This window comes from Egretta garzetta, unplaced genomic scaffold (genome assembly GCF_000687185.1).
Source record: "Egretta garzetta isolate BGI_Z169 unplaced genomic scaffold, ASM68718v1 scaffold251, whole genome shotgun sequence".
Taxonomy (NCBI): domain Eukaryota; kingdom Metazoa; phylum Chordata; class Aves; order Pelecaniformes; family Ardeidae; genus Egretta; species Egretta garzetta.
The window spans coordinates 4875984-4889555 of NW_009258952.1; the positions used below are offsets into that span (position 1 = coordinate 4875984).

The 13572-nt window shown below is 37.4% G+C and overlaps 1 protein-coding gene and 1 long non-coding RNA gene across 3 annotated transcripts in view; one reads left to right on the forward strand and one right to left on the reverse strand.

The window, feature by feature from the left end:
- The window catches only part of UBE2W (ubiquitin conjugating enzyme E2 W), a 28003-nt gene extending 18552 nt beyond the window's left edge, over window positions 1-9451 (forward strand). Inside the window, exons 4-6 of one of the 2 annotated variants that reach the window (XM_009634491.2) lie at window positions 2171-2326; window positions 3453-3528; window positions 7965-9451. In XM_009634491.2, the coding sequence (XP_009632786.1) occupies window positions 2171-2326; window positions 3453-3528; window positions 7965-7978 (246 nt within the window). In that variant the 3' untranslated portion in view covers window positions 7979-9451. Of the gene's footprint in view, window positions 1-2170; window positions 2327-3432; window positions 3529-7964 lie in introns of those variants that run through there. The other variant, XM_035890058.1, reaches the window with a different exon arrangement.
- LOC118451842 lies at window positions 647-11655 on the reverse strand. Its single transcript, XR_004841418.1, has 3 exons — window positions 11645-11655; window positions 2566-2569; window positions 647-864 (listed from the first exon to the last, which is right to left on the reverse strand). It is a non-coding gene; the product is annotated as an uncharacterized LOC118451842 (long non-coding RNA).
- Window positions 11656-13572: the final 1917 nt, after the last annotated feature.

Sequence of the window (13572 nt, forward strand, 5' to 3'; positions counted from 1 at the left end):
TCTCCAGGCTGAACAACCCCAACTCTCTCAGCCTGTCCTCATAAGAGAGGTGCTCCAGCCCTCGGATCATTTTTGTAGCCCTCCTCTGGACCTGCTCCAACAGTCCCATGTCCTTCTTGTGTTGAGGGCTCCAGAGCTGGACGCAGTACTCCAGGTGTGCGGTCTCATGAGAGCAGAGTAGAGGGGCAGAATCACCTCCCTTGACCTGCTGGCCATGCTTCTCTTGGTGCAGCCTGGGATACAGTTGGCCTTCTGGGGTCCAAGGGCACATTGACAGATCATGTTCAACTTTTCGTCCATCAGTAACCCCAAGTCCTTCTCAGGACTGATCTCAATCCCTTCATCCCCAACCTCTGTTGAGATCAGGGGTTGCACCAACCCAGGTGCAGGACCTTGCACTTGGCCTTGTTGAACCTCATGAGGTTCACACGGGCCCATCTCTCCAGCTTGTCCAGGTCTCCATTTGGACATCAAGCCATTGATCACTACTCTCTGGATGCAACCAGCCAACCAATTCCTTATCTACGCATCAAGTCCATACCTCCCCAGTTTAGAGAGAAGGCTTTTTTTGGGCAACTGTGTCAAAGACTTTACAGAAGTCCAGATAGATGACCTCTGTGGCTTTTCCCTTGTCCACTGATGCAGTCACTCCATCATAGAAGGCCACTAGATTGGTCAGGCAGGACTTGCCCTTGGTGAAGCCATGCTGGCTATCTCAAATCACCTCTCTCTACTCCATGTACCTTAGCATAGCTTCTAGGAGGATCTGTTCCATGATCTTCCCAGGCACAGAGGTGAGGCTGACAGGTTGGTAATTCCCAGGGTCCTCCTTTCTACGCTTTTTAAAGATGGGCATGATGTTCCCTGGGGCCCTCCCCCTGCCTGCCATAACTTTTCAAATATCATGGAGAGTGGCTTGGTGACTGTACCAGCCCATTCCCTCAGGACTCTGGGATGCATCTCATCAGGTCCCATAGACTTACGTGTGTTCAGGTTCCTTAGGTGGTGATGACCCTTCTCTTCCCTTACAGTGGGAGGGGTTTTACCCCTCTGGTCCCATTCTTGTGGTCCATCAATGCGGGAGGGGTGAGGAGAGAGGTTACCAGTGAAGACAGAGGCAAAAGAGTTATTGACTACCTCAGCCTACTCCTCATCTGTTGATACTAGGTCACCATTCTTGTTCATCGGGGGGTTATGCTTTCTTTAACCATCCGTATCTGGCTGACATACCTGTAGAAGCCCTTCTTGTTATTCTTTGCATCCCTTGCCAAATTCAGCTCCAGCTGCACCTTGGCCCTCTGGACCCCATCCCTACACAACCAGGCAGCATCCCTATGCTCTTCCCAGCGTACCTGTCCTTGCTTCCACTGACTGTGCAGTTTCCTCTTGCCCTTTAGTTTGACCAAAAAGTCTTGTCTCAGCCATGCTGGTCTCTTCCCTTCCTTGCCTGATTTCTTACACCTGGGGATCGAGAGCTCTTGCATTCTATGGAATGCATCCTTAAAGATCTGCCAGCTCTGTTCTCTTCCCCTGTCCCTGAGGACCATTTCCCAGGGAGTCCTTCTGACTATCTTCTTGAAGAGATGGAAGTTTGCTTTCCTACAACTTTGGTTGTAGAAGTCCTTTATTAATAGGATAGATGTATTTTACTTTTTATGCTGGAACCTGGATGAGTTGTCCAGAACTTAATTTCTGTTGTGTCCAGGGTTATAGAAATACTCATTTGTTAATCTTGTTGTGTTTTCTGGTATATAACATTGTGGCTTAAGAAATCATTAAAATCCAGTGTTTTGGCTAGGCAGCTGTATTCCTTAGGACATAAAAGATTGAGGCTGCAAGATATAAAAAGTTTAGCTTGATGTCTTTACACTGCTACCTCTGCATTTTTCTGTGCTGTGTAACTATTTATAGAAAAAGCCCTACATTTAACCATTTATTTAATTTCATCTTCATCAGCTTTTTAGGCTTCCATTGTTTTATTTTACATTAAATTTCAATTAATAGCTTCCAAAAATGAATGAACCTAACATGATAGTGTAATACTTAGTGTAAGTGAAAATGACAGAACCACTTCTTAAATAAGATACTATTGTTTTCCCAAAAGCAATGCAGTCTTATTTAAAATGTGGACAATAAATTACAGTTATGTTTGTTCTTTTTTTTTTTTTAGGTCATGTTTACTGGAGACAATATTCCTGTTCATCCTCATGTTTATAGCAATGGTCATATCTGTTTATCCATTCTAACAGAAGACTGGTCTCCAGCTCTCTCAGTGCAATCTGTTTGTCTTAGCATTATTAGCATGCTTTCCAGCTGCAAAGAAAAGGTATGGGGTTTTTTAGCACTACTGGAGTAGAATAAATAAAGGTTAATATTTTTCTGCTTTGCAAAGTGAGATTTTAATTTCTCAAATTCTAAAATAGGCAAAACTACTATATCTATATTCCTACTGCTGAAAAAATACTAAACTAGAACTGCAAAATGAACAGTGCAGGAAGTACTTTGTAACTGTTTTCATGGTAACCTGCTCGTATATCACTATTGGTAAAGAGGAGTGAACGGAACCCTTCTAGCTGTACTAACTGTGAAGTTCAACCATGTTTTAGGACAATTCTTTGTAAATTGATTGTGTCTCTAAAGGCAGTGGAAAATTACTACTGAAATGTCTTTAGTGCAGATGTTTGTAAGGCTTTGCAGCTGTACTATTTCAGTGATCTTGATCATTTTCATTTCAGGAAAGTAAATAGTGCTAAGCTGCTTTTCCAGTCATATATGACTGGCACTGATACCTTAGACCTTTTTTGCAAAGAGACTGGCCTTTTACTCTTGACCGTTTCTTTCGCAGTGGAATATCTGTGGAAGTTAGATGTGGTCAGAGCCTGTACGTCTGTGCTATCCAAACATGCTTATTTATGTCACATCCTAGTCAGTCCTAGTCATGTGTATGTGGTAGAAAAACACCCCCAAAATGGCTTTGTATCATATCCTATGGCTTTGATTTTGCATAATGATGACACTTAAGAAGAAAGTTGAAGAATACAAAGTATTGGTCTGATATAGATGTTTAAGTTCATTTTTTCACCCACTCCAAGCTGAGACTTATGGATCTAATATATCAGAATTAGATTCTAAACTGCAAAGGAATTTCTTTTGGTTTTTTTGAATGAGAGCTGTTCCTTTCTTAGGGGTTGTTTTCTTTCTTTTTAGTTATTTTTTTCCCCTATTTATCTCCAAACCGTTTCATATTTTGCATGAATTTTTTGCTTGGATTATCTCCAGTAAGAATTGTTACCTAGATCCTTAAATGATTTTTCTTGACAAAGGTCTAACCCTGCCTGTTACCTCATTTTCACTGCATTCATGTGGTAGCCTTTCCTAAGCTTATTAAATAGCTCATGTATTACAGTATGAGGATTGTTTGATTATTTGTAGGTCTTTTTCTTCTGTTGCAGAGGCGACCTCCAGATAACTCGTTTTATGTAAGAACGTGTAACAAGAATCCAAAGAAAACAAAATGGTGGTATCATGGTAAGTATTTAACTAGGACCAGGAATTTTGAAGTTTTTTCAGGCCGAAGGCAATTCAAATGTAGGAAAGGAGGATAAATGCATTCAAAACCTTAAATTATTTTTTTTTAATATCAAAAAGTTACTAAAATCCTGTTTCTGAGAATCACAGATTCTGCTGTGATTTATATATATCACATTTTAATAAGTACTGATGGAAATTTAAACATGAAATTTATATGTTTTAAATTGTGGGATTGAATTTGAATGAAAGTTCTTGTAAACTGTATTAGCCCGTGACAAGTCTTCAGTTTGGGGTTGGGGAAGGTCCATAATGAAACTAGGTTTAGTTCTAAACTCAGGATCTTTTGTTGTTGTTGGTAATGCTTTAAGAGCTTTTGTGGCAATTAAAAGATGCCTATATGTTTGTAAATAGCTGAGGTTTTTAATAGATTTCCACTGTTAATCAGAATTTCCAGTGTGGGACAGTTGGCTGACATAAAGGCTCTTAAGAATTAATAGTCAGTAATATAGTAATAAGATTGTACATGTACATGATTAAAAAAAAAAACAAACTGTACTGAAATTGCTATGTATGGTACTACAGTGTCTGCAGTGCTAGTGTTGTGTTGTTTTGGTTTTTTGGTGGTGGTTGTTGTTTGGTGGGTTTTGTTTTTTTTTTGTTTGTTTGTTTTTTTTTCTTTCCATGTGCTCTCTGACTGTGTACTGTGTGGTTTCTTTCTTCTGCTTCAACATTTGTCATCCTCTTCCCAGAGCTGGGGTTGCTTGTCTGTGCTTGTCTTATCTACTCCATTGGTGAGGAAAGAAAGAAGGAGGGCGTAGAGACAGGCTATACTTTTCTTCTCTCCTCTCTTGTTGGCCAATGCTTTCTTTGCTTTCCCTAGGAAAATACTGTACGAATGGTGGTTATTGGAAGCCCATGTATTTTGGGAAGGGTTGTGTTAAAGTAGGTGATACTGTATGCTAGGCTGGTGCAGGAGGAGTTGATCCCATCACTACATTTCACTGAAGGCTCACATCATAAGGCATCTTCTGTTTTTCATTGCCTCCCACCCCAGGACATGTTTTGTCCCCTACATAAAATGAGACCAGGTGTTTTGAGACATTTGGAGTTAATCACTGGAGAGGCAAATGCCAAAGCCTACACCCTTAGATTCTTAAAAGCCCAGGGATACCTTAACAATAAAGCCTTGAAAGTTTCATAACATTTGATGAGATACATGGTAATGTAACAGAATGAAACTGTTTCTCATAGTACTCTAATAGTATCTCTAAACCAAGGTGACTTCAATTACAGTAAGAGGAGTGCTGTATGTCATGTGATTAAGAGGTATTTAAGAAACTCAGGACTGTTTATTGTGTGGCTTTACATTATGCTGATTTTAAAGTTGGCTCTAAGAGTAATAATCCTATTGCCCACAAGGCTGGGTTTTTCATTCTCACCAGATTATTCAATAGTCACTTTCTCTTCTCTTCCTGTTTTTGCACTCTTGTGATGTGTTTGGTGCTTCTCCATTTCTAGTTTTGCTTTCTCTTTATGGGCAGTTTTCTGAGAGTTTCTATTAACTTTTTATTTTTACTTGCTAGTTATTTTTAAAGAGAAGAAGTAAAGTTTCATTTATTGGCTTTATCTCATGATTAAAATATGTTCTGACTACTTTGAATTTGTACTAGAGTCTCGTTTTGATTCAGGATTGAAGTCTTTATCAAGGAGAACAGTCTGCAGATACTACTTTGATTTCTTATTCATAAAATTCGATTTGTGTTAAACAAGCAAAACACCAAATGAGTATGAAAAGAAATGTGAGTTATCTAACTATGAAAGTTGCTATATAATTGTGGCTCAAAACCATCAAGCTGCTTATAGTTCACTGAACAAATAATTTAGTTACTTCAAAGTAACTATGCAATGGCTGTTCTACGAAAGTCAGAAAACCCTACCCCTCCCCAAATTCAGAGCAACCTAAAAACCAACCTGAGGCAAGAGAAAGCAAGTCAGTTCATTTAGATAACTCATACTGTTTTGCTTCATTGTATCTTTGTTTTTTAACTTCCTTTTTAAGTCCTAATTATAAAACAGGTCATGATTAAAAATTCATTGGGCTTTTTGCACCCCTGCACCCCCCCGATCCTTGCATTAAAAGATAAAACCTGCCCAATGTCCATTGGACAAAAATTTTCTTAAATGCTAGAGGGCTTTTCCGTGAAGTTTTGCATACCACTTGCTCCTCGTCTCAGTTACAAGTAATTTTGTTTCTCTTCTATGGACTTACAACAAGACTGCCAAGCCATGATCTTTAAATTTGCAGTGTTTTCTTAATGGGTTTGAGGAAATAGTGGGTTACACTAAAATGGGAAGTGTAGCTTGCCTGCTAATTTTAACCACCTCTCTCTGGAAAAGAACTGTCTTCAACTTTATGTACACCTGAAAAGATTTACAAGCTCTTGGAAAAGGTTGTTTTGTCATCTTCATTTTCTGCTCCTGCTTCAAGCAAAGTGTCACATATCTAATCTTGTGGTTACCCAGCCCAAAGTGGTTCAAATTACGGGAGAAAAACCAGTCCCAACCAAGAAAGAAAACCAGTTGTCCAAGGGTAACCGCTGGGTGAAATAAATGCCAGTGCTAATACAAGAGCATGTAGAGGGAGATGTAGAATGGTTCTGCCCTTTGTGTTGTCAGCCAGCCTCTGGACTGGCTTAGCTTTAATGTGAAATTGAATCCCCATGTCTTGAAGAGAAAGGAGGAAGACTGTCATCACTTTAAAATTATGCCTCCAAAGGAAATTTTTTTCCGGTAGGTGCCTGGAATTTATTTAGCTGGCAGCAAATAGTGCATGATTGGGAGCTGATGTAAAAGCAAACAGATATGAACGCAGAGGGATAAAGTGACACTCTGAGATATATTCTGACATGTAAATGTGTGTGTCTCTGTATTTAGCTTATTACAGAGTTTTTAATCTCTTGTTTCATCCCTGCCCCAACAAAGCAATTTATTCCATAAAGCAGAGTTATGGAGCCTTGTTTGCTACAAACTGATGTCCTCGCAAGCAAGTCCTGATCTCTGATAACTAAAATTATTTCTAGATAGTCTGCCCTACCCAACGTCTGCTTCAACTATACATTGAATTTCATGCTGAATTTCAATCTGAGGGTTGATTGTGCTGTGTTAAAGACAGGAGGATCTTCAGATACAGTTTTCTTGGACATCCAGGCTGAAATTGGTTTCATAAAGCTGTTGTCTGTTTCTGGTGTTGTCAGGAAGTAGATGGTGGGGTGGCGCAGGGAGAGGGCAATGGCATGTGTTTTTAACCAGCACCTTCTTACTGCTTTTGGGGGTTTTTTAGTTAAAAAGTTTTCTCTGGTATTTGGCCTAAACTTTTAGTACACAATTTATATACCCCTTCTGTCTCTCTTGCATCCTTGTCTAATCTTTCTTACATGTACAGTTTTTTGTTCTTTACCCCCCTATCAAAATGAAAAGGGTTTTTTACATGTAGTAGTATTGGTGACATAATGTTTTCCAGTGAGAATGTAGAATTGTTCGCTGCTACTTCGTACATAGTAAATCTGTAAACAATGAAAATACTGTATATGAGGCTACATTTTCTAGGTGTACAAGGTTACAAGTAAGTGCATTAAAAGTAACCAGACAGTAAGTTTGCTTTCTGTAACAAGCTTAATATTTACTATTACCAGATGCAAATATACTGCAGGTCAATGTGTGGAGAAGAAATTCTAAAGGGAGAGCTTTCACAGACAAATACTGATGTTAATATTGAGCATAATGCAGGAGAGATTGGCATAGAATAGTCTTCTTTTTGTAGTATCTTCTATTCAATTACAGTAACTAAAATTTAGTGAAACTAAGTTATTTTCATGTTTAAGGCTTTAAGATTACGGTAGTAACCCATTACTTCTGCATAATTCTGTCAGCTATAGTTTGTGTTGATTCTTGAGAAATAAATGTATATACATACATATAACTGAAGGGTTGAGAATGCATCAAAAGAAGTCCATTCTGCCAGCTTTTATTGCTATATATTCTTTACAAAAGGATTTCTCAGTTTGATAACTGATGTGGACCTGCTGTACTTCAAGGGGGCAAAATGTTAAGCATATTTGGTCTTTCATTTTCCTAATGAGTGGCTTTCTACATATCAAATGTGGACATTACTGTCCTTTTAATGGAATATTTGCTAATACTAATGTGCTTGGGGGTGTATGTGTATTTTGGAAGTTTTATGTTTGATATTCTCTTCCTTTTTTTTTTTTTTTTTCCTGAGTCATTATTGAACAAACCCGCAGAATTATTTGATTGGTGTGTTTCCACTGCGTGTTACTGTCTTTGCTAGGAATTGTTTCTGTGTACAGCGCCTTGCTAAGTTGGACTTAGAATGTTTACATGTTTTCCATAAATACTCTTCTTTTATTTTAAAGATGACACATGTTGATGCCACCATTTTGTGATCCTCGTAGCAGAAGATAGTCCTACTGAGAAAATGAGCACTTTGATCATTCAGTCTTTGAACTTTAACCTTTGACTGGAAGTGACCTATAGGCAATGAAGACTACTTCCTTTGACTGCATTTTTACTAGTGTGCATTCTGGGCGCATGTTGATCGCTGGTTCAGTCCATGCAACTGACATGCTTTTATTAGTCATACAGTATTAATGCAGGTGTCCAGAAATGTCAGAATAATTCCATTATTTTTATTTTAAGCTTTTGGAAGAATTCCAGGTCTTCATATATTGTGCAATAACACTGAGCTCCTTGGCGGTTTTGGTGCATCCATTGCCGGCAATGGACATTGTACCAGGGAAAGGTTTTGCTCCTGCCACAAAAAAGATAGCTGCATGACAGAGCTTCTGAAAGTTTCGGATATATTTGGGTTATAGGCAAGGGATCAACCATTACCTTAAAAGCCACCCCATTCTTTTATATTTGGATTCTATGCACTGTGATCACAAAACTAGCAGCATGAGTTAACATGCTTAGCTGAAGGACTGTAATAAGATCATTACGTATTTATTAAATTGTTTATCTGCTGTCAAATTGTTTTGACATGGGAGGTTCTTCAGGTGACATTGGCAGAGAGGTACAATGTTATCCCTATGGTGAAATAAAACTACTTTTTGTATATAGTTATTCATATCTCTGAAGCAAAGGTATGAGTAATTTAGGGTATGAGTGATTTAATCAAGAATTTATTTTGGAGATAGGAGAGGATGGCAGTGATATAACTGAACTTGCTGCAGTCCGTAATTGGGCTTGTAATTTGTACTTTAGAGCTTTTTCCAAATAGATTGCACACTGTTATTTCCTGCTAGCCATCAGCATGAGCCCTACTGCCTACACCAATATTTCATTTATTTATGTGTTTGAAAGCAATCCATATAACATTTTTTGTTTGCATTCACTGTTTCTTTTGTTGTTGTATGTCATGTTTGAATGTTACAAAACAATATTTTGATCTAAAAGCTTTGTCAGAAGATATTTTCATGTAAATTATTTCTTTATCTTGTAAGCATCATCTTGTCTTTTAATCCTGTACTATAAAAAGAAAAAAAAAATACATTTTTGACAGAGGCTTAATGTTTTGACAAAAAAGTGTGGACCTTCTTATTTAAGTTTAGACTAAAGTATATTTTCTTAACTTGCTTGTCCCACCAGCCATACCAATTTTTTTTCCAGGCTTTTACTTCACCAAAAAAGGGGGAAAAGCCTAAAATCAGATTGACGTTTTTCTATGGAGCAACATTTATTGAAATAATAGATAGTTGTTCTCACCACTCTGTAATATTTTGATACTGCAATTAGGTTGTCTTTTTAGGAAGCACTTTTATAAACGTAATACCTTTACACATATGCAAAATTTCTATAACTTTTTTTTACTGTTGCCTTATTGTTGCACTCAAAAAAAAAATTCAAGTGATTAATGCATGAATGTTTAAATTGGGTAACTACTTGATTTAAAAACAAACAAACAAAAGCAAAAAAAAACCACCCTAACCCAGAATTAATAACTACAATAACAAACAGAAAATTGGCTGAAAAGACTGATTTTTTTTTTTTTCTTACTGCTGTATGATAACTGACAAGTTTTATAGCCTTGTACATACTTCTCTGTTACCTAATGTTTAAAATGTTTTTAAAAAGTATAGATGCTTAACTCAGGGTGGCTAGAGTTCAGATGGATTTGCTTCAGAGAAGTGTTTTGTACAGCAACTGAGTTATGGATATTGCCAGTGAAGTGAGGCTACAATATACTTCAAGAACTGCTATTTTTTTCTACTGTATTGAAAATATCTCTTGGCCTTTAAAACTCAATGGTAAAATCTAGCTTTGGACATAAATTTGATGTGTGTGTATGCTTTCACGATGAGCCTTTAAAAAATAGAATTCAATTTCTTTTAAGAGCCAAAAATAGTCCTTTTAAGCAAATGAAATAGTTCTGTTCCTAACTATTTGTTTAGCAATATTTTATTGTTGTGAGTTAATCAAACTGGTTATTTTTGGAAGTGGTTCATATAAAAGAGCAGTAATCTGATACTTAATCTGTATATTCATGTTAACTGCTCTATTGATTGAAAGGATTGATGCGTCTTTGAGAAATTCATGTATGAATGGTTCACATAATGGATCCTGTCACAGGATCTGTCCACAGGAAGGAGACCTTATTGTGACACAAGGTAATGTCTCTGAAGAAATGGTTCAAGTACATCGTCTCAAATTCGTGTATCTTTTCACATGGTGGCTTGCCATACTACAGTACATGGTTTCAAAGAAGCTTTATGACATACTGTATGTATTTTGTTGAAGATGTGTATTGTAGTGCAAAGCATTATATCTTTTATTGACCTATCACATGGACTACGATGAAGTTATATAACCAAATTTATGCTGCTCTTTAATACCACCCCCCTTCCCCAGTATACTTAGCTAAAAAAAATGCAAGGTAGATTAGAAAAGAATGTACCTCAGGTCTTTTAGTTTACAGTAGAAATGCCTCCATTGGTTCTCTTGTAGATCCGTGGGTAAGTTCACCTATATGCAGAGGGCCAAAACAAAGCCTATATACCACTCAAGCCCTCAAAATAATGCAACTATTCTGACAATGCTATGATGTCCTGAAATAGGGCTTGAATTAGATGAAGGTGGTGCCATCCTTTCCATAGGGTGACCCTGTGTATGTAACTTTCTTTTACTTGGAATTTCTCACATGAAATGGTTACGAAATTGGCTTGAAATGATCTTGCTTTTATTTTGTGTCAATGTTCATGTTGTTAAACACTTTGTTTTGTGTTTAGTGTCTTTATACTACAACACAATAAATTCTCGTTTTAAAATAGATTATTACCCTTGAATGGAAATACGTGTGGACCTTTTCATGGTGGAGTGCAGAAGCACTGTTCCTTACATTCAGCTGCTCTTGAGAAAAAGCTGTCAGGAATTCAAAAATGCTGTAATGGATATCAAGAGAGGAATTTGGATAATAGTGAGGTGCTTCCTCTTCCTCCTCACCTTCCCCCCACGGGTATCTGTTGTAATAGCTGAAGGCAATTGTTTCTTAAAAAAAAAAAAAAAAAATCACTGAGATGCAGTGCTTTCATTTCTCAGAGATGATCACATAGTTCCTTATCATGGTTCTCTACCATTTGACAAATGCTTCAAATATTGAATGAGGACTGGGACTTCTGTTTTCTTGCTGTTGTAGGAAGAGAGTTTCTATTACTTTGTTAGCATATTTCAGGACTGTTAAATGAGAATTCTGCTGCCTCATATCAACAATTGCTTTCACTTTTGGACAATTTTTAATTCAAGAGGTGATGGCTTTTGTTTCAGAAAAAGGAAGGCACTTTCTTGATACCTAAAAAATTATTTTTGTGAAAAATTAAGTTGTTAAATTAATATTTCATATGTTATGAATACTGTTCTGTATGTTTGATTTTTAGTTATTACTTTCAAATAAAGTCTGACTTAGTTCATATAGTTCATATCTAAGGTTTTAAAGGTACGGTCAAAGAAGACCATAAAATTCCCATGTTAGTAATCAAATTTTAAAGAACAGATTAAACAAATGTTTTTAAGGAAAGATTTTAAATATAATTGATAAGACTTTCCAGTCCCATTCTCGGTGCTTCTTTTTTGCATATGTAAATTACTTGTGAAAATGAATGATACTTTAAAAAGAGGGGAAAAAACCACCTGTGGCACTCATGTTTCTTCGTAGATGTTCTGTTACTATTAAAAGCTTTGTGGCTGTGCAGCTATATAATTTCTAGCTTTGTTGGGGGGAAGCCAGTATAGTTTTTGCCTCCTCTGGTAAAGCAATTCAGCATGATGATGTGCTTGCACACTCACAAATCCTGACTGTTCTAAAAAAAAAAAAGCTTTGAAAAAGCAGGTGCTTTTAATCCAAATCACTCAATCCAGTTTGGATTTGCTCTCATGAGCAGTGGTACATGAGCGGTTGAGTGTTGAACTGGATAAGGGGAATGAAGCTGCATTAGTGATGTTCCATCTTGAGCTGCAGCTACACAGCAAGGTGGGAAGAGAGGCTTGGGATTTGGTTTGTGTGCAGGTACTTGTTGGACTGTTGTTTCCAGGACTTCTACGAACTTCCCAAACTCTCAAGCTTTAAAACACCGTAATAAAACTGGAAAAGTAGAACTACCATGAGCCTTCTTTACTATATTAAAATATAATTCAGAAATAATTTTATTTCATTTTTCTGATAATAGCAATACAGGATTGCCATTTTTTTTCCCTCCAGATTTTAAGTACTTTTTAAAGTAGTGTTTGAAGGGGGGTTGAGCTGTTGATTCAACTTAAGAAATTCTCTCTGGAGCTACTTAAAGTGAGTGGTTTTTAAATTACAAAGCAAGAGCATTTTCAGTAACTTTATAGTTCCAAAGTAATTGCTGTCATGCAATGTCTCCTTAGAAACCTGTGTGGGTTTCATTCAGATAATTATTTTGTATTTAAAAAACAAAAATAAATGAAAAAACAATTGATCACACAGTCTATGATATTAGTGTAGAGATCAGATTTCTAAGCCTCTGTCCACAGTCTTTTTAGTATGAGACTCCATAGGAGCTCTTACGGTGTGTGTCAGCATTGGTAGGTTAGATTGTATTTAACCCCCTTCAGTTTACATACATGCTATCAGCAAGTGTAACTTTGTCTTTTGAAGTGTCATTTTTCTTTTCTGCTGGTGAAAGCACTGCTTACAAAGAGACTCTACTTTTTTGGAATAGGAATTCAGTGAAGAACTGGAAACCATAACGATAGCCTCAAAGAAAGTTGTCACAGTCTGAAACCCTGTAATGCTGACCGCAGTTGCTTCCCTCATGCTGGTCTGTCTTTTGGTATGTCAAATCTCCATGATAAGACCTTAAAACTTCTGTCTTGTCTTCAGCAGGTGGGGACTTACTCTCTTGGAGCTGATTGGAGTGCTTTCTGCCAAGTGGGTCAGGGTTAAACCTGTTCAGATGAACATATTCTGGGCCCTTTCTCTTCCCAGGAGTACAATGTTATCTGGATGGTGCTAATGCAGTTCTCCGGGGCATTTTATCCTTAGTGATAAAACCAAGCAGGGTTCCTGCTATTCAGTGTCTTCCCTTAGTTTACTGCCACTGAAAAGGAGGAATTTATAATCCTCTTCCTTTCTTTCCAGCCTCACGATCTACATTCCTACCTTGCATCTAGCTTTGTTGTCCCAGCCTGCGCTGAGATGATTTAGCATGTTAAACCAGTAGGAAACTGATTTGAGAAGAAAAAGTGAAAATCTTTCTTCTCAATTAGCAAACTGAATCAGCTTGCTGCGGAATCAAGAGTTTCAGACCTAGCGCAAGAAACGGAAAGGATTGTGCAACTGGGGTTTGGGAGGTGAAGGCTGAAACCTGGTTTGTATCTTTAGACTTTTCTGCTTGATGTAAAGTACTAGAAACCTTGTTTTATGCAGAAGCTGAGTTATGTGCTATGAGAAGCCCGAGAGCTGGAGATCTGGGCTGCCTATGGCAATCCATGGCAGGGGATTCTCCT